Genomic DNA, 20,892 nt, shown 5'->3' with positions numbered 1-20,892 from the left:
TCAACAGTGATAATCTCTAATCTCACAACAGTAAATGATGTGAAACTGTCCGGACACAATAAAAGAGCATTATTTTCCAGTGACAAGATTTTGCGTTTATTCCGTTGCATCACAAAAAACATGTTCTACGGCAGCAACAGAACACAAGCCTTCCGTAAGAAGAAGATGCGATGGACTGGTAAAAAATTTAAAGCAAAGACAAAAAAAAAACTTTGTTTATGAAGATAAAATAGTTTTTAAGCATGCATTAGAGCAGACTTAACGGAAACAATAACAGTCTAAAACAATGGTCAAACGCATTATTACAAAACCTCAAACTTGGTGAACTATGTACTCATTATAACCCGTGAACATGCTTCTCATTTCGTTGGCGTGCAAAGGCCGTCACAGGGGGATGTGGCTGAAGAAACTTACAAAATTACAAAATATGCATAACACAGATAACGCCGTCCGAGGTGATGTTGCTCTAACGGACAGCGTGTGAAATGAAATGTAAGCGATGTGGCGTCACATGTTGGTGGCGGCTGTGAACACGGGTCCGGTGTGAACCCCGTCTCCGGCCACTTCTCCCATCGCCTGAAGAGCCACTGTGGCCGCCATCGCCTTGGCGTGTTTCTTGTTGGGACTGGCAGTCTGAGGCTGATAATCACTCCCGTTCACCACCACCTGACGGCACGGAAACACTATTTTAACGATGAACTATTTTGACTATTTTAACGATGTCTTTACTAACTTTTCTGGGATGGCAGATTTTAATTATACAGTACAATACTTAAAATACAGTAGTAATATATTAATAAAATATTTCTCATTTCGTTGACGTTTTTTTATTAAATATTTTGTATTTATTTTAAATATCATTTTTTAATTATAATGATTATTATTTTTATAACTACTATTTGAATTTTTTTTTTGTTAAAAACTTAATTTAAAACATATTGAACGGATCAAAAACAATAGGAGTGATTTTAATAAAATTCTTTTCATTACTTATTATTAAGTCTGAGTTGGTTCTTGTATAGAGTAAACCAAAGTGTGAACACCCAACCAGTCTTTCCATAATCATTCAGCCCTAAAAGGCACTAAAAAAAAAAGGCTTCAGAGTAAAAAGTCAAAATATACAAATAAACAAAATACAAGTTTGTTTCCAATATCGTGCATCCCGATTCACACACTTGTGCACTACTCTATTCTGCTCTGTAGTAAACAGTGCAAGGAGTGTGCTTGTACTTTATCTTTTATGTTTTAAATACCCGGATGATGCACTTATTAAACATTAAAGCTGCAGTCTGTAGTTTTTCCTCTTTGTCGCCATCTCTGTTCAAAATCTGCAATTGCAATTATTCGCGGAATTATCAACTTTACGCGTGTTGTGCCTCGGCATGGCACAGCGCGGATGAATCCAGTGTTTTGAGGAGAATGTGCGGCTGTCAAGTATTATATCAAATATTATATTTCTGTAGCCGATCCGAAGTCTTTTGTATTTTACAACGGGTGAATCTCCAGTTGTCACTGGTGATTATGGTTTGAACCTTTCTGGATCCGCCATCAAATTGATAAGTTTAATTATATCAAGTGCTTTGAGAAAAGGCTCTAGGCTAATTCTCCACCTCCAACATCCTCACACTCATAGCCGACTAGTGGAGACACCTTCAGTGTGTGGACAGATGTGACTTTATGTGTCCAGATGTGACTTTATGTGTCCAGATGTGACTTTATATGGACAGATGTGACTTTATGTGGACAGATGTGACTTTATGTGTCCAGATGTGACTTTATGTGTCCAGATGTGACTTTATGTGTCCAGATGTGACTATGTGGACAGATGTGACTATGTGGACAGATGTGACTTTATGTGGACAGATGTGACTATGTGGACAGATGTGACTTTATGTGGACAGATGTGACTGTGGACAGATGTGACTTTATGTGGACAGATGTGACTTTATGTGGACAGATGTGACTTTATGTGTCCAGATGTGACTTTATGTGGACAGATGTGACTTTATGTGGACAGATGTGACTTTATGTGTCCAGATGTGACTTTATGTGTCCAGATGTGACTTTATGTGGACAGATGTGACTTTATGTGTCCAGATGTGACTTTATGTGTCCAGATGTGACTTTATGTGGACAGATGTGACTTTATGTGGACAGATGTGACTTTATGTGGACAGATGTGACTTTATGTGTCCAGATGTGACTTTATGTGTCCAGATGTGACTTTATGTGTCCAGATGTGACTTTATGTGTCCAGATGTGACTTTATGTGGACAGATGTGACTTTATGTGTCCAGATGTGACTTTATGTGGACAGATGTGACTTTATGTGGACAGATGTGACTTTATGTGTCCAGATGTGACTTTATGTGTCCAGATGTGACTTTATGTGGAGAGATGTGACGTAATGACGCAAGGAAATGCTTGAATTTCCCGCGGAAATCCACCAGTACCACTGGAATTAAAAACATTATTACAAGCTTACCGGTTTGAATCGAGCTACGGCAAGCAGAGAGTTTTGAACACTGGCTGGTTATGTAATTGCTCAAAAATTTATTTTGGATAATTTTTAACCCAAAAAAGTTACAGACTGCAGCTTTAATAAATGCACTCGACTGCTGTCCTTACGTAACGGAGGGGGAGGGGCTTCCAGACCGACGTTGGACGACAAAATAACATTCATACACTACATAGTGCATAAGTGCATCATTTGGGACACAACTCTAATTTTATTTATAATATTGTGATGTCTAAATTCACAATCCGCTGGAAAATACTGGTTTTATTTTTAGTGGGTTTTACATATATTTTTTAAACATCATATTTGATAGAGTTTCCGTGATTAAATGAAGCACACTGACCTTGAAGAGAAAGTTCTTGCGGTGGTCGGGTCCGCTGTGGTGCACCATCACAAACTCAGGCTGTGGCCACTTCTTCTTATTGCACATCTCCATCAGAGCAGACACCGGATGCTTCCCTAATAAACCAGAGAGATTTTACCATTTGTGGTCGGGGTGCACATTTTATCAACCAATCTCTGACTTGTAAAAGCCTGGCATTTTAAATACTAGTCAGAAAATGTACGTGTTTTATGTTGAGCATCATATTTTTGATACATCAGGCTTTCATGGCTCATATGATACAGTGAAAATATGAAGGAAAAAAAAAACATTCAGTTTTATTCAGAAGAAAAATATGGCATTTGGTGCAGATTCTGATATTTATATGGACAAAAAGTGAGATGAAATTCTGATGCTTGTAATGTAAATCAATTAGATCTTAATAACAGTATAGCAGATACTAACATAAAAAGCATATAAATATCAGTATCTGCCAATATTATGTCTTAGTAAGATGATATTTAAATGCTTAGTTTAATGATCAAAGCTCTGTAGTTTTAAAACATATAATGCAGTGATGATTGAGAGATGAACACATGCCTTATGATCATATTTGATGCGCATGATTTGTAGCTTCAGTTCAGCAAGTGTTCATCTTGAAACATTACTATCAATATCAAAGTTATGCTTGTGTTTACTTGATATAAATCAGTGCAGATTTAAAGACAGCATAAAGACACATGAGGACGCTTGTAGAATTACACTAAAAGACTTTTACTTGATAAACAAGTATCAGACGACAGAAGCCTATCAAATATGATAGAGTATATTGTATATTTAAAGGAATGGTTGATTATGATTTGACTTTTCTAACTTTAGTTAGTGTGTAATGTTGCTGTTTGATCATAAACAACATCTGCAAAGTTACGACGCTCAAAGTTCAGAGTAAAGGGAGATATTTGCTTTTAAAGAAATGGCTTTTTAAGGACTACAACAAACGGCTGGTAGAGACTACACCACATTCCTCCCGGGTTAGTGACATCACCAACCCTAAAATTTGCATAAACCCCGCCCCCTGAACACGATTTATAGATTATCAAGACAGAATATGCTAATCAATGACTTGAAGATAACTAAACATCAGCTTCATAAATTCATCAACTAACCATTCAGAAATGTCCTGTTGCTTCTACATGTTGTCACTTCTTCTTGAGTCTCTCCATCATTGTCTGACTCCGGTTTGAACTTTAAAGGCTAAAGGTTTTTTAAATTTTCAGTGTGTGTGTTAGCAGCTCCGATTACCTCACACACACACAGAAAATTTCAAAAACGTTTAGCCTTTAATGTTCAAACCGGAGTCATTTCACACAAGCTGTTGAAGCTCCGCCCCCTGTGCCGGGAGCAGCAGCTCATTTGCATTTAAAGGGACACACACAAAAACTATGTGTTTTTGCTCACCCTCAAAAAGTGACGATTTTAACATGCGATATAAAAATATCTGTGGGGTATTTTGAGCTAAAACTTCACACACACACTCTGGGGACATCAGAGACTTATTTTACATCTTGTGAAACGGGCATTATACCTCCCCTTTAACGATCACCTAGTAACGTAAACCATGTTGGGCAAATGATGTCACATGTCACTCACCTAGAAGATCCTTCATCACCACAATGTTGCCAGATTTCTGTGTTTTCTCTCCTTCTGCTACAAGCCCTGAGTGAACAGAAGCAGCACATGATGTCACGACTATGACCTCAGTGATGACATCATCACCCGATCTGTTTCCTCACGGGTCGGTTTCTCTCACCCTTGCGGTCCGTTTTGAAGTCGATAATGATGGGCTCCACTGTGCCTTCCCTGTGCTTCCCCAAACCCTCCCCTGAACGCCATCCCATCTTCCTCATCAATAACTCGCCCATCCCGCCCGAGACCGGCGCCGCCCGCAGGAACTGGTCCTGAATGCAACGGGACAGATTCAGACAGAGAGAAAGAAAGAGAGGCAAACGGAGAGAAACGGCCAGCAGTGAGAGATTCGCTCGTTCAGGAGGCACGTCACATGACTTCAACCGGAGCCGTGAACACTTTCTCAATTTCTATTTTAACACTTCAAGTCGTTATAATATAGAATAGATCAATTGTTTAAATGTAAAGTCCTTTATTTCTCACCTGCAGCAGACTAAACAAGTATAAATATACATATAAACATCACCAGGGCTGCATTTATTTAATCAAAAACTGTAATATTGTGAAAAATCATTTTTACTTAAAACTGCTGTTTTCTATGTGAATATATATATATAGTAAACTAATGTATTCCTGTGATCAAAGCTGAATTTTCAGCATCATTACTCCAGTCTTCAGTGTCACATGATCCTTCAGAAATCATTGTAATATGATGAAACATTTATGATTATTATTATTATTAATGTTGAAAACAGTTTTGCGGAAAACGTGATAAAGTCCAAAAGTTTGCGCAACAAAATGTTACAAAAGATTCGATTTCAAATAAATTCTGTTCTTTTTTAACTTTCTTTAAATCAAAGAATCCTGAAAATATATATATATATATATATATATATATATATATATATCACCGTTTCCACAAAAATATGAAACCGTTTTCAACATCATAATCATAAATGTTTCTTGAGCAGCAAATCATCATATTAGAATGATTTCTGAAGGATCATGTGACACTGAAGACTGGAGTAATGATGCTGAAAATTCAGCTTTGATCACATGATACTACTATATATATTCACATAAAAAACAGCTGTTTTACATCATAATAATTTTACAATATGAGTTTTGTTTGACCAAGTAAATGCATCCATGGTGCGCATAATAAATCCAAACCTTTTGACCAGTATATCTTAAGTAACACATAACTTAATTTACTGTGCAAGCCTTCACATCAATCCCTGTCCTGAACAGAACTCAGGCTTTGAGTCGGTTCAGTGGAAACAAACAGGAGCACATGGCAGAAAAGCATCAGTTCACACACAAATCCACATGAATAGAAGGAAGGGTGCTGGAGGACGTACGTACCTAGGCCCCCATCATCGGCCGAGCATCTGACGTGAACACAACGGGCCTGACTCTGACCATGGCAAAGAGGCAGCTACAAGGACTGACCCTGCAACAAGTGTCCATACAGAGGGGTGAGAGTTCACAGGTCAAACTGTGAGCCCCCACCCCTCGTCCATCCGTGTCCCAACCCAACCAATGAGCTTGAGAGCCTCGTACCCGCTGGCAAATCAATGCCAAATCCCAAACATTGACCCTTTGTGACGCTTCCTCTCTGGCATTTTAGACTAAAAAAAATAAGGTTTCTTCGACCTTCGATATCATTTGAATCACGCTCTTATGTAAAGAGTGAGCTCCAAACATATCACACGGGGTTTACACAGTCAAACCCAAATTTATTCAGACATTTTCTCACTGTTTATTCGCGATAGTTTCGAAAATGGAGATCAAATATGACAAGAACAAATAAGTTGATATTAGACTGTCTCACACATGAATTATGTTGAATATCTGTCAGCTGTTAAATTTAACTACACAATTAGATAATACCAGTTTAGCTCAACCAATCACCAAGCAATGCTTCATTTTGTTCAGTCTGTGTGTAAAAAAAAAAAAGGTTGCATTAGCAATTAAAGGTCACCCGCATTTTTGGTCACAAATGTTACTGTTAGTCACTGTATGAAGAATTACTGGGTGTAATATGTCACATGTCTTACATAAATGAACTATAGTGTCCTGCACACACCAGTAAAAAACATATCAAAAATGATATCTGAATAATTTTTGGTTTGACTGTACATCGAGACTGTCGTATCTAGGCAAAGTTGGCCATTTTGGTAACACTGCCCTGAATAAATGAGGCGTATTTTGGTTGTGTGAGTTCTATGATCTCTCTGTGCAGAGACTGTGGTGTTATAAAAGCATTTGATTAGCTTAGTCTACATAAAAACTTTGGATTATCATGTCTTAAATGTAAATGTTTGTATTACTCATCAGTCAGCATCCAAAGCCTTCTCAGCTAAAACGAGACTCATTACAAACACATGTACACAGTTTTAGTTGAAAGGCTTGTGTTGTGTAAATTTAATATTAATAATAATAATAATAATAAGACCAAGGGGTTTTTAGGAGTGCCTAAAACCTCTTAGAGTAACTGTAACATTCGACTCGAAAAGATTTATTGCTTTAATAAAGTGACAGGAACATCAATATGATAAAAGACACCAATGTTCAATTAATATTTACACTAATGTTCAAAATTTGATGTCAGTAAGATTTTTTTTTTAAAGGAAATTCATACTTTTATTCAGCAAGGATGCATTAAACTGTGCAAAAGTTACAGTGAAGTACATGTATGATGTTACATTTCAAATTAATGCTGTACTTTTTGACTTTCTATCAGGATCCTGAAATAAAATGTGTCACGGTTTTCACAAAAAAAAAAAAATTCTATAATAATACATTGATAATAATAATCAAAAATGTTATTTGAACAGCAAATTAGCATATCAGAATGCTTTCTGAAGGATCATGTGACACTGGGAGTAATGATGCTGAAAATTCAGCTTTGATCACATGATATAAATTACACGTTACAACATAATCACATAAAAACGTCTATTTTGAAACTGCAAGAATATTACACTATTTTACTGTATTTTTTGATCAAATAAATGCAGCCTTGGTGAATATGAGAAAGATCTTACCAACCCCACATTTCTGAACAGTAGTGTAGATAATTAATATACACTAGTCAACATTTGAAGTGGATCAAAACAAGTTGTCCAGTATAACTTTGATGAAAAGTTTTGATCCACTTTAAATGTTGACTACTGTAGTTTATTAATCTAACTGGAGGTTGTTATTATACAGAATCGTGTGCATAAATTAGCCATTTTCTGCATGTGGCTCATCCAATCAGATTTGAGAGTCGGATCCTGCTGCATATTTCTCTACTCATTGGAAGATTGCAGGTCATTCAGAGGAGGGGCGGAGAGACTTACTTCACATCATCTTCCTTTCCTCCCCTCTCTCAAAAGACACTTTTTAGAGGAGTAAAGTGAGGCGTGCTGCCCATCCATCAATGCATCTGCTACGACAGAATTTCACATATAAAACATCTGCATGACCTGCACAAGTGGTGTACCCGTCCGACTGCTTCTGCGCTGGGGTCGTTTAATCAAGAGGAGCCTCGTTTCCCTCAAAGGGTCGTGATCAAGTCAAATATATGCACTTAAAGAGGACCTATTATGCTTTTATCATCTGTGTTTAGTGTGTAATGTTGCTGTTTGATCATTCTCTATATGAGTGTCAGTGTTTCTGAACTCCTGAAACGCCTCCATTGTAGTCTTGAGTTTCTTCCGGGGACGAACACGTCACAATATTCCTCATTTAAATAATTTATGCGCAGAATAAAGGGGCGGGGCCTGGTTGAGTTAGTTAGTAGTGTGTTAAACTGGCGGTTATGGTAAGAGGCGGGACATTTCCCAAACACACTCGAAGCAATCACGACACGCTGCTCCAGCCGACCAATCAGAGCACAGTGTGCTTTTCAGAAGGAGGGGCTTCACAGAGACAGGAAGTAAACAGAGCGTTACTGACAGACTGGGAAGAGAGGAGCCGCAACAATGGAGAATGTGTGAACATTTTATTTTTTTTGAACATTAAAACATGAAAAAACATTGAAAAAGGGCATAATAGGTCCCCTTGAAAAGAAAAGACGCTCTTTGTCTCTCATTCAGCTGACGTCAGTAAACACACAGCTCTGAGCTGTCTTTTGGCAAGATCGTTTCCCAGGATACATTGACGTCATGCTAAGCTCAAAGATCAATACTTATTAATTAAAAAGCGGCCGGTGTGAACCATCATTGTGCGAGTGACTGGACTGCGCTCGGATTAACAACTCAGCTGGGTACACCAATTGGCAAAGTAATCACAGATGACAATTCTTATATGCTTTATAAAAGAGGATGATGGGTATTTTGAGTTTTGAGAGGATTTCAGGATCTATTTTACCCTTCGTGTGCAATGTGAGCGTGTGTCAGAACAGTGGAAATCTAAACTAAGCATCTGACTGCAATACACCATCTTTCATGATGTCAACTTTATGATTCTTGGGAATTTAACACACATATATGATTGCAAAACACAAACCATCAAGCACAATATATGTCCAGAGAATCATTGTAAGAGTGGTGGCGTTGACTCAGGGCTTTACCTTCTTAATCCAGGCTTGTGGGCCGCTGTTCGAGAGCTCGTCAGATGAGAGCACTTGAGCGCCTGTGGAACCTGTGAAGAGGCCGGGGATCGTGTTGGACTGGGCCCATGCATCAACCTGTGAAAGGTCATTACCAGACGTCAACAATACAAATCATGATGTATGGAAAATAAAGTCTCAAACCTAGGCTAATAGCGAACGTATTAGAGCTGCACGACTCCGGATGAACTGAGAGTCACAATTTTTTTGTTTCAAACAGAGATCACGATATTCACACCATTAAACTAAACAAAATAACATGTGATTTACTAGACAAAATGTTAATTGCTGCAGTGTTTAACAACGCCCTCTAGTGTTACTTTAGAATCATTTATATACTATTATAGTATTTATTAATATTTAGAATTTTATTTTTTATAATTTCTGTTTTAATTTTAGTTTTAGTAATTTTGTTGTGCTTTTGTCATTTGTTTTTTTTATATAAACGTAGCTTCAAGTTATTTTTATTTAGTTTCAGTAAATTTGGTACTTCAACTTCAGCTTATTTAGTTGCAAAGGCACATTTCCAATTTTCACTTAAGGTTATCATCTAATATTTATATTTTATTTCAGTTTTTTTTTTTTTACCCGAAAACGTGTTTTAAGCAGATTTTAAGTTGACATCTACACAAATGTGTGAAAGATTTATTACGCATATTGCGTAGTTGTGGTTAGAGTCGATTGTTTTATTTGTGATAATAACATAATGAAACATCCAAAATTGTGTGCAACATCATTTTTGTCCAGACTGTCATACAAAGAAATTATGAACACATGCAAAAACAAGAGAGAACCAACCAAATAAAAAAAAGAATTAATGACTAACTTATGCTGTAGTCAGTGTTTGCTTTTTCCTGTTAGCACAGTAAAATAAAACCTGTAGCTTGCCTCTTTTGCCAAATAATTTTATCAGATAAATACCATAACCAAGATTATATTTCAAATATTAAAAAAATTAATTATTGTTTAATCAAACTTGTAGGGTCTTTAAAAATTAACATTCCATCCGAACATCACTTTTGCCCACTACTGTAATATTATATTTTCTGTTTTCATTTTAATTTGAGATTTTTTTTGACATTTTTAATTAGTTTTTTTTTCTATTATTTTAGTTCATAAAAAAAAATAAAAAAATCCAAGGCACTCGAGTAAATTGTTTTTAGAAAAATCTAAAAAGCCTTTATTCATTCATGGCTTAGGTATTTTAAAAACAGGTGACGAGCAACGGCACACCAACACGTTGCGGCTTAATGAGTTGTTTTCATCAGGGTGTGAGTGACACACACAATCACACACATCTTTTAAACAGAAATCAATTAATCACACGACAATCACCTGGACAAACAGAAGAGAGAAAGTTCAAATAATATAAAGAAAATATATCTCACCAAAAACATGACAAAATATATTAAAAAAAAAAAAAAAAATACAAAATACATTACAAATACAAATACATTTTCATAAATAAATAAATTGGAATATATGTATCAAAATCCACAAGTCCAAAATATCACAAACCCAATAAAGTATACAAATCAGAATCCCAACACCCAAAGAGCTCCGGGATACTGAGTTTACTTTTGCACTTTTTGCATTTCTTGCTTTTATCTATTATTTTAGTTTCAGTAATTTTAGTACTTGAACTTGTTTAGTTGCAAAGGCACATTTAAAATGGATTTTATTAGTTTTAGTTAACAGTAACAACACTGCTACACTTATACTAGTAGCTGAAAGTAAGATCGAATTAGCCACGTTCTGTGATTTATGGACCATGTAGGCTCTCAAACTCAAAACGTACTTGCTCCTGAGCCCGGTTGAGCATACACATGGCATTGATGTCGAAAGGGTTTTCCGCCAGCCTCTTCTGCGCGACCGCTCTCTCACTGACGGCTAGCGTGATGTCCACGGGCTAGAAACGAAAGACAAGAGCTTATAGAGACTAGCTGAGGATGAGGCTTATATGAGATCAATTTGATGCATTTCAGAAGTTGAACACTGACTTGAGAAGGTGCTTCAGGAAAGACACTATCACTTTCCTTGCTGGCTTCCTTAGTCTCAGAAGAAGCAGATACAGAAGCAGGAACAGACGCAGGAACAGACGCAGGAGGCTTTTCTGTTTTCTTTTCGACTGGCACCCATTCCCCATAAGCTCCATCAGCCTCTTTCTTCCTATGCTGGGAGCCGGAAGACACCGGGAACTCCTTAGCAAAGGCCGCTTCGGTTCGGACGCCTGGCTTTACTGAGGTGATCTGAAAGAGAAAGAGAACACCGTTACTGTGAAGTAGAGATGAAGACGGTGATATTCAAATCCTGCATAAAACTACAAGACATTAATTTCATGGTATGGGAAGAAAAAAAACTGATAAATGGCTGATATAAAATTTCTGGTCTTGATAAACAAAAAAAAACAAAATCTAACAAAAAAAAGCAATGTTTATTATAATGTAAAGCGTTATAACATGCATGATGTTTTGGGAATCGCTAAAGATTATATTTAACAGTGTTATCAAATTATTTGTGTTTTTATGGAGGTTAGATGGAAGTAATTTAAATGTAAAAAATGCTCAATTAAATATACATTATCAAACTATACTTATAAATTTTAAAACAATCGTAAAAAAAAAAAATCATGTTTAATGGCTAATATAAAAATTTTATACAATTTGGACTAAATGCATTTTTTTAATCGATTGCATTTAGTGTTAAGTTAATTAAGGTGAGTGTTAGGTGACTGCAAAGATAATACCGTATTTTCCGGACTATAAGTCGCTCCGGAGTATAAGTCGCATCAGTCAAAAAATGCATCATGAAGAGGAAAAAAACATATATAAGTCGCACTGGACTATAAGTCGCATTTATTTAGAAATTTATTTCACAAAATCCAAGACCAAGAACAGACATTTAATCTGGAAAGGCAAGTTATTCAACTACACAGAACAACATGCTGAATAGGTGTCCGGTATGTTAACGCAACACATTAACAGTTATTCAGCTACACAATAGCATAAAGAACATATACCTAGGAGGCTGGATAGGCTAAATGAACATAAGCCAGCGAGTCCAACAAGCAAGTTACCAGTAAACAAGTTCACCAAGCTCCCGCGATCTCATTCCACATCATTTTCTTCATCCTTGGTGTCGCTTTTGAACAACTCCGCCAACTAGAGCGCCCTCTCGCGGCTGTAGACGGTAATGTTTTTTCTTGGTTCATCTCAGTCTGAATTAATTTTGATATATAAGTCGCACCTAAATATAAGTCGCAGGACCAGCCAAACTATGAAAAAAAGTGCGACTTATAGTCCGGAAAATACGGTATACATGTAAAACAACATGCATGTTAAATATCCAATATCAAACAATACCAATAAACAGAAGAAAAAATAAAAGCCCATCTCAACAAGCCTCATAATTCAAGGTATAGGTATAGGGCCCTATTTTAACGATCTAAGCTCATGGTCTAAAGCGCAAGTGCACCTAGGGCGTGTCCGAATCCACTTTTGCTAGTTTAACGACGGGAAAAATGGTCGGTGCTCCCGGCGCATGGTCTAAAAGGGTTGTCCCTATTCTCTTAATGAGTAATGAGTGTGTTTTGGGATTTATGTGTGTTAAACCTTTCCTGTAGCTCAGTGGTAAGAGCATTGCGTTAACAACGCAAGGTTGTGGGTTCGATCCCAGGGGATTGCACATACCTATGTATAAATGTATAGGATAATGCAATGTAAGTCGCTTTGGGTAAAAGCGCCTGCCAAATGCATAAATGTAAACCAATTAGAGTCTCATCTCCCATTCCCTTTAAATGCCAGTTGCGCTCGTGCCATGGCGGATTCGCTATTTACATGACGGAATTTGATAGTGGAAAGACCGAAGCGTCTCCAGAGCGCGCACACGGATCTGCTCGTGCGTGAGGTTAAAGTGCGCAAGCAGAACATCTACAGGACAAGCCGGATTCCACCATATCTTTATGTACACAATAATAATCTTTTACATTGTAATCCTTTTATTTGTAATATTTGGCATGTTTGTGTGCTGCTGTGCGTCCCTGTGTGTGTAATAAGCAGAGTGTACGCGTGTTGTGGACCCGCCTATAGGCGCACATTACTAACGCGCTCTTTAAATAACAAAAAATATATATATTGCGCCATTAACTTTAGACTAGGGTTCAGTTGGTCAATGGCTCAGTCTATTTCTGTTCCTCAAAATAGCAACACGCCAACAATGCGCCAGAACACACCTCGTTCTCAGACCAGCAGCTCATGGGCGCACATATAGGCGCAAATGCATTTGCTATTTAAACAACGTGGCGCAGGACGTGAAAATGATAACTGCGTCGGGCTGAAACTAGCAAAAAACACTTGCGCCGTGCTTGACGCTGCATTGCGTCGGGTGTAAGATAGGGCCAATATGGTTTAATATGGCTCGAAGTGTAATACTATGAGTTAATGAATTAAACAAACTGCTAACCTCAAGTATGAACAAAAGTAACAGTGATGCGAAAGTCAAGTCACCTTCAGTTCATTTATATAGCGCTTTTAACAATATAGATTGTTTCAAAGCAGCTTTTACAGTGATAATAGGAAATTAAAGTAACAGAGATTGTTTTGGCTTTGAAGCAGCTCTAGAATAAAGTTATTGTCCAGCTAAACTTATTAAAAAAGTGAGAGACTTACACCGAGACTGAACGCAATGCCCTTATTCTCCTTTAGCGAAGCTCCAAACTTCTCATCCTCTTCATCGTCTGACACGTGTGGTTTTGCGATGGCCATCTCTTCCTTGCTCTCTGCGATCTTCTTGCATCTCTGAAGGATTAAATAAACGGTTGGACTCAACGGAGACCAAGAAACACCAAACCTGCAAGCACACGCACAACAACCCTTACCTCGGTGAGCTCTTTAATGCTGAAGGTGTTCGCCTGCTTTGTCACTTTCTTTTTGGCTTCTTCAATACTGGCAAGATTAGGTGTGGCTGAAGACGGTGGCTTGTTGACGATTGTGGGTAATGGGGCGAATGAATTTTGTGTGAATGAAGCCAAGGCACCCATGCTAGACAAAGCAGCGGTCATGGTGGCGGCAGTCATGCTAGCCATAGCAGCGTTCATAGTCATGTTTGACATTACTGGCATGGTTAAGGACAAGGATGTGGAATTTGAGGATGACATAGGTAGCTGGAGAATAGCTCTGGGCCTGAGACTGTCCGGGATCGGCACGCCTGCCTTGGCACACATAGCGGCAGCGTTAGCCTTAGCTATTTCCAGCAACTGCTCCTTATCTGGGAATAGGAAAAACAACAGTAAGAGAAGACAAATGGGTTACACTTTATTTTAAGGTGTCGTTGTTACAGTGTGATTAGACATTTAAGTACCGAGTAATATTAAGCAACTACATGTACTTACTATAGGGTTAGTATTAGGATTAGGGTTTGGTTCAGGGTTAGTTGCATGTAATTATGCATAATTTATAGTTATTACTATAGTAACAACATGCAACATATGTAACAATGACACTGTAAAATAAAGTGTTACCGACAAATGCAATTTATAATACTGGTCAAGAGTTTGGAATAATTACAATATTTTAATGTTATTGAAAGAGGTCTCTTATGCTCACCAAGGAAGGATGCATTTATTTGATCAAAATACAGTGAAAAATTATTACAATTTGAATCACCGTTTTCAATGTGAATATATAGTATACTGTAATTTATTCCTGAGATCAAAGCTGAATTTTCAGCATCATTACATGATTCTTTAGACCAGCCTTTCTCAAAGTGGGTGCCGCGGCACACTGGGGTGCCCCCTGACTGTGTCAGGGGTGCCGCCAAAAAATTACATAGGCTAAAAAAAATTTTTTTTTTAAATAAAAAAAAATCTGACATTTCATAATAAATATATTTGAATTTACATAAATAAATTCTTCTTCTTTTTAACCCTTTCGCACGTACGCTCACACCGGTGTGATCAGTCTAGGCTGGTCCCTGGAGCACCGGTGTGATTAGAACGGTCAGTGCATGACGTGATCAACTGCTAAATTCAAATGTGCTTTCGCGCGTTGGCTGGAGCTGAGCCATATATCACAACTTTTCAGTGTTTTCATCCACATAATGTTTGTTTTAGGTTTCAGACATAAGTACTAAAAAAAAACAATACATTTAGAGTTTGTAAAATACACACTGATGTCAAAGGAAGAGGCAATAATAATCCTTTCCATTATAATTAGTTTTATTCATATCAGATACACATTGTGTAAGTAGCCTAACTTTAAAGTTTACTCTATTCTTCTCCCAGTTCACCTGCCACTTACTTTTATGTATTTCGGGAGAAGTGGATGAATTCACTTGTAAATCCATCAGATCCGATTCTCTGAACTGCGTCTGCGGCACAAACTAACATGGCGGCGCCCATCGCGCATACAGCTCAACTAACGCGATCGTTATAATTGTGTTCAAAAAACAAAACACTTCCACTTGCATATATTTGACAATCGGAATATCAGATATTTCATGCCATATCTAACAAATTTGTGAATATTTTGAATAAAAAAGGAAAAATGACATAAAAGCAGATCATCATTCATTCAGCTCTGTTGTTGCTGCAGTGTGTCACGTGACAAGCAATGACACGTCACCATGGAAACCATAAAGTGACACATTCTAAATAACGGTCGCCTTGAAAAACTCACGCTGGCGGGTCAGCCAGAATATTTTAAATTTACGTGTGAAAGGGTTAAACATATGATCGGATTAATACAATTGTAAATTCATTTTAGATAAATATTTATATAAAATTTGCATTTACATTTGGGTTATGCAGTGTTTTTAAATTATATTTTACACTGGGGTGCTTTGAGATTTTATGCACTTTTGAAAGGTGCCCTGACTGAAAAAAGTTTGAGAAAGGCTGCTTTAGACATCAATATGCTGATTTGGTGCGCTCCGTTATTATTAATAATGTTCAATTAATATAAATGGAAACAGTTTAACAGCTTAAAGCTGCCGTCGGCAAATTTTTTTTGATCATATTCAGTGTAATCGACACTATAATCCGACAGAACAACATAAATAAGGTGGTTTTAGAAAAAAACCCGAGCTTCTAACTCCACCTGGAGCGTGTTATTTGTTTTGCAAAAATCCAGCGCTCCCTCTTCATCAGGTCCAATCAGCGCAGGGGGGTGTGAGATCTGACTGTCAATCACAGGTCGTGCACACGCCACAGATCCCCCCTCACTCGCGCACGTTAATATCACATGCACACGCCACGCCTGAAGTTCGCCTGGAGATTGCATGAAGCGTGATGGCAGAGAGAAAATCTACTAACAAGCTTCCAATTCCTCGGTTATTGCTATCTATGGATAGATTAGCCAGGGCAGCCTACCTCCGAGTCCATGGTGTTGATAGATGCTGAAGAGACGGACGCGTTCACAGAAAATCAGGTACACACGCACAGTGACGCACTGACGAGCACGACCTCGATGGGAGGGTGCTCGCTGGTAGTGGGGAGGGGCATGAGAGTTGTAAACATTCAAAATTTTGGCTAATCGACCCAATCTGCCAGACTTGCCGACGGCAGCTTTAAGATTTTTGTGGAAACCATGATACATCTTTTTCAGGATTCTTTTATGTTTAAAAGAACAGCATCTATTTGAAATAGATATGTTTTGTAACATCATCTTCACTGACAGTTTTCATCATATATTTGATCAAACACGTACAGAATTGGTGAGCATAACACCGTGTCCGAACCAGACGCGATGCGATAAGATTTCAGCGGCAAATAATGTGTCTGTCCACACTAGACGCAACGCGACTGCGAGATGCGTAAAAATCTATCAAAATTCACAGCCAATCAGAACAACGTGTGGGCGGAGTCAGCCAATCAGAACAGCGTGTGGGCGGAGTCTCGCGCCACCAGAGAGTAATCTCGATGGCACTCGCAAGAAAATGGATAAGCAGCTACATAATCAAATTCACAAATATTACACCATTTAAACATTATTAAAATACATAGGCTACTGAGTTACTAAAACTATCTTTGTCAAATAATACACTTGTTTGTTCACAGTTTGAACGTTCTTGTTTCCATTTGTTTAATTTCAAGATCTGAGGTGAATTATCCATTGTTGCTTTTACAGCTACAAAGCTGGAGCACTAAATGATATTCAAAGTCACATGACACGCTTTTAACATTAAATAAAGCACATAAACAGCACCTGAGATTATCATCGCCACACTTTGTGTTTGTTGTTCCAGTGCGACGTCGCAGAATTATTTTTTCTAAAATAGAATCGTCATGTGTCGCCGTCGCGGCTGGTTAGGACAAACACTCTGATTAACATGGAAAATAAACCTTTTATCGCGTGTCATCACGTGTAGTTTGGACACGGTGTAAGATACCTCTTTCAAAGACATTAAAAAATATATTAATTATTCCCAAAAATTGACCGAATTTAGAAGTTTCCTCATACCAAGTTCTGTAAGACGTGGAGGCGTTTTGCTGGTGCTCCGTCGAGGTCTGGAAGTCGAGCTCTTCTTGCGGAGGATGAGGACCGGGGAACGACTCGGTTCTCGCTTCCATCTGTCCCGCTGATTTAGCGATCGGCTCCCGAAGCCTCCTCTTCTCCAGCGTGAGCCGGATCGGGATCTCCTCCTCGAATGCGAGCGAGACCTCTTCCTTGATTTAGATCGCCTACTTCTGTCTGGAGTTCGAGATTTCCTCCTACGACCTTGTGAACGAGATCTCGACTTCCTCTTTTTGGGCGACCTCGACTTCGAACGTTTGCTCCTCGTTCTGGACTTGTGCGATTTTTTTGCCGAGGGCGATCGAGACTTTGATTTCCTCTTTCTCGAGGACGACTTTGATCTGGATCGCGCAGCTACTTTGGATCTCGAGGACGTTTCTTGACTGGGAGACTTGGATGGCGAGGTTGAGTTCCTCTCGATCGAAGTCTCTACGGCGGTTATTGTATTTGCGTTGGTTTCTTTCTCAGGGTCGGCAGCGAACTCTGAATCTTTTGGCGTAATGGTTGACGGTTCTTCAGATACATTGGTCACTTCCAAAGGCACCTCAGGTGTAATGCACTTTTGGGAAGACTTGGTCACAGATGTCTCTGCCATGAAGGGAACTGGTCGCCAAGATCCCGTGACGCCGAATGTGTTGAAACCAGAACTCGAGCTGATCGACGCAACGTCAAACGACTTGGTGTCAGAGTTCACAGCCATTGTTGGACTTTTTCCATTCTCTGTTGTGTTTTCAGACACATTTTTCTGCATTTCCATTGCACAACTCGTACTACCGCCCACTGCCGGATCTGCGTCACTCTTAATCGATTCAGTTTTCTGCAGTTCATCTTTCAGATCAGACCTTGATCTAGAAACGGACCTTGATTTAGAAGGTTTCGTTCTACTTTGAGACTTACTCTTGGAACGGCATCTACTTCGTGACCTAGATTTTGACATAGACTTTCTGTTCTTCCTCGAGATCACAACAGACCTGGATCGCGACCTGGATCTTGAATGTTTGCCTCTTCTGACTGAATGAGACCTGGACCGATTGTTGCGTCTCTTTGACCTTGATCTACTTCTCTCTCTCTGTTTATGAGTCTTTTTGGAGCTATTTCTGGAGCGGGAGGTTGACTTTGATCGGCGTTGTCGTTTCGAAGACCGGGATCTTGATCTGTGTCCTGATTTCCATCTGGGTGATCTTGATCCTCTAGAAGTCTCCTTACTTTTAGATCTTCTGCTGGAACTTCTTTTCTTATCTTTGGGCCTTTCGTTTTCAGTGCTTTTGTGGACAGAGTTCTCTATCTTGGGAATAATGTCAGGCAAAACACCTGATGTGTCTTTGAGCTCAGACTTTGAAATCTTACCTGCGGAAGAGGACTTCGTATTTTCATTAGAAGGTTTTGATTCAGACTCAGATTCAGAACCAGATGCCGAAGAGCTTTCAGACTTTGAGCGAGACCTCTTTACTTTGTCTGCATCTTTGCTTTTTTTCTTCTTCTTTCTCTTCTTTTTCTTTCCACTTTGGACAACAAACAAACATAGGAAAAAATGTAAAACACAAAGTTGAAACAAAGTTATAATTGAACCTATGGAGATTAATTTGAACAGCCGTAAAGTTTATAAAACCATTAGAGTGGTGCATGATTCAACGGAATAAATGATCAAATGTTAAGAAGAAAGATACTACTCTGAAGTCAATCACTAAACATTAAGCAAACAAACAGATCTTGTCACTTTTTGTAAATATAACTACTATAAAACACAAGGGTGACTAATTAACATTATTTGTCTTTTGTAAGTGTCTCACCTTTCTTGTGTCTCTTTGTCGGACTCTGTCTCTGAGCTGCTGTCTTTTCCTTCTTTGCGTTTCTTTCTCTTCTTTTTGCTTTTGTGTTTTTTGTGCTTTTTACTTTTCCTGTGTTTAGTGCTGGTGTCCTCTTTAGCATGGTTATCTTGGAGGTCAGTATGTGCGACTTTATCTGCAGTGAAAGCAAAGACTGATTAGTGACAGAATATACGTCATAAAATACAAAAACATAGACGGTATTGACAACTAACCTGTTGGTGTGTTCATTTGTTCTTCCTTTAGTCCATCTTCTCTCATCTCCGTCACAGGCTCAGACTGTGGCTCATCTGTAACACTGAATGAAAAAAATAAAAAACATTTTATTACTCATTTAAAACACGACGCAGATGTAGATGAAGTCCGTTGTCTTTGGTGCTTTATTGAGTGAAATTCCAATCACGTACAATTAAACAGAATTATTAATAATAGAAGCAATCTTTTACTCTCAAGAATACAAAGAAATGCTGTAACTCCAGTAAAGTGATTGTGTCCAGACCATATATTAGTATTTATATAGTGCTTTACAAATTGTTTCAAAGCAGCTTCATGATAAAGAGGAAAATAACTGTCAAAAATGAAGTTTTTGTGTTTTTCAGATTTAAAAAAACATTGTATTGCATAACAATTGTGTCAGTGATTGGCAACTACCTAACAATTGGGTTACCACTGAATCAACAATTATGATACACGTGTTAGCATTTTAAAATGTCACATTTATATGAAACAATTATGGTGAAAGCTAACCATGGTAACATTTATTGTAAAGGTTTAACGTTACCTCACGATGCCTGAACCTGTGAACAATTTACAACATTAGATAACGTTACACGAAACGTCGTATGTATTCTCTCATGTAACGTTTCACTGGAATAACTTGTCATTTCAACGCTATGATCCTCACTATGTAACGTTAGTTAATACAGAAGGCAACAAACAGTGAGAGTTGACGCGAAAATACACAATTCAGTTTCAACACCATCATTAAATGTTTAAACACTAACGTTACCTCAGTGGAGTTTGCGTACAGTGATCATAACAGCTAATGTTGAGCTAGTCGGCTAAAAAATAAATCAACGCGTTCTTAATGAAACACGCTATACCTTAAGTCACGAGTAAAAGATCGAACATTTTACCTGATTTCTTGAGTTTCATCCTCGATTTCTTTAATCTTATTCATTACAAAATCCCTGAAAATCTGCTCGATATTGGTCGCCATCACAGTAGAAGCGTTGTTGAGTCCGCCAGTATCCCAGAATGCCGCATCAGATGCTTCTTCCTCCGGTCACCACAGCGACGCGAAAGCGGCAAATTCAAAATGTCAAAACCGTTAGTTAAACGGCTAATAACAAAAATATTTAATAATATAATAACATAATTTATAATAATCGCTTCAGTAATCATCGAAAGTTACCATAATAACCAAATTA

The 20,892-nt window shown here is 38.1% G+C and overlaps 1 protein-coding gene across 4 annotated transcripts; it reads right to left on the bottom strand.

The window, feature by feature from the left end:
• Window positions 1-69: 69 nt before the first annotated feature.
• sonb (SON DNA and RNA binding protein b) lies at window positions 70-20,732 on the bottom strand. 4 transcript variants are annotated; one of them, XM_082163763.1, is made up of 13 exons: window positions 20,599-20,732; window positions 19,678-19,760; window positions 19,427-19,598; window positions 17,583-19,138; window positions 14,003-14,391; window positions 13,794-13,922; window positions 11,127-11,375; window positions 10,925-11,035; window positions 9,088-9,204; window positions 4,651-4,798; window positions 4,491-4,556; window positions 2,862-2,977; window positions 70-666 (listed from the first exon to the last, which is right to left on the bottom strand). In XM_082163763.1, the coding sequence occupies exons 1-13, from the start codon at window positions 20,679-20,681 to the stop codon at window positions 508-510; spliced, it is 3,378 nt and encodes a 1,125-aa protein (XP_082019889.1). In that variant the 5' UTR covers window positions 20,682-20,732; the 3' UTR covers window positions 70-507. The 4 variants fall into 4 exon arrangements, 2 of the variants coding, with proteins under 2 accessions (XP_082019889.1, XP_082019890.1); XR_014204319.1 differs by lacking the exons at window positions 70-666; window positions 2,862-2,977; window positions 4,491-4,556 and adding an exon at window positions 5,892-5,979 and having other exon boundaries at window positions 4,660-4,798; XR_014204320.1 differs by lacking the exons at window positions 70-666; window positions 2,862-2,977; window positions 4,491-4,556 and adding an exon at window positions 7,874-7,962 and having other exon boundaries at window positions 4,763-5,979.
• Between the last annotated feature and the right edge of the window lie 160 nt (window positions 20,733-20,892).

Source organism: Leuciscus leuciscus, assembly GCF_965113295.1.
Source record: "Leuciscus leuciscus genome assembly, chromosome: 3".
Lineage (NCBI taxonomy): Eukaryota > Metazoa > Chordata > Actinopteri > Cypriniformes > Leuciscidae > Leuciscus > Leuciscus leuciscus.
The sequence above is the reverse complement of the archived record's forward strand: the minus strand, read 5'-3'. Positions and strand labels throughout refer to the sequence as shown.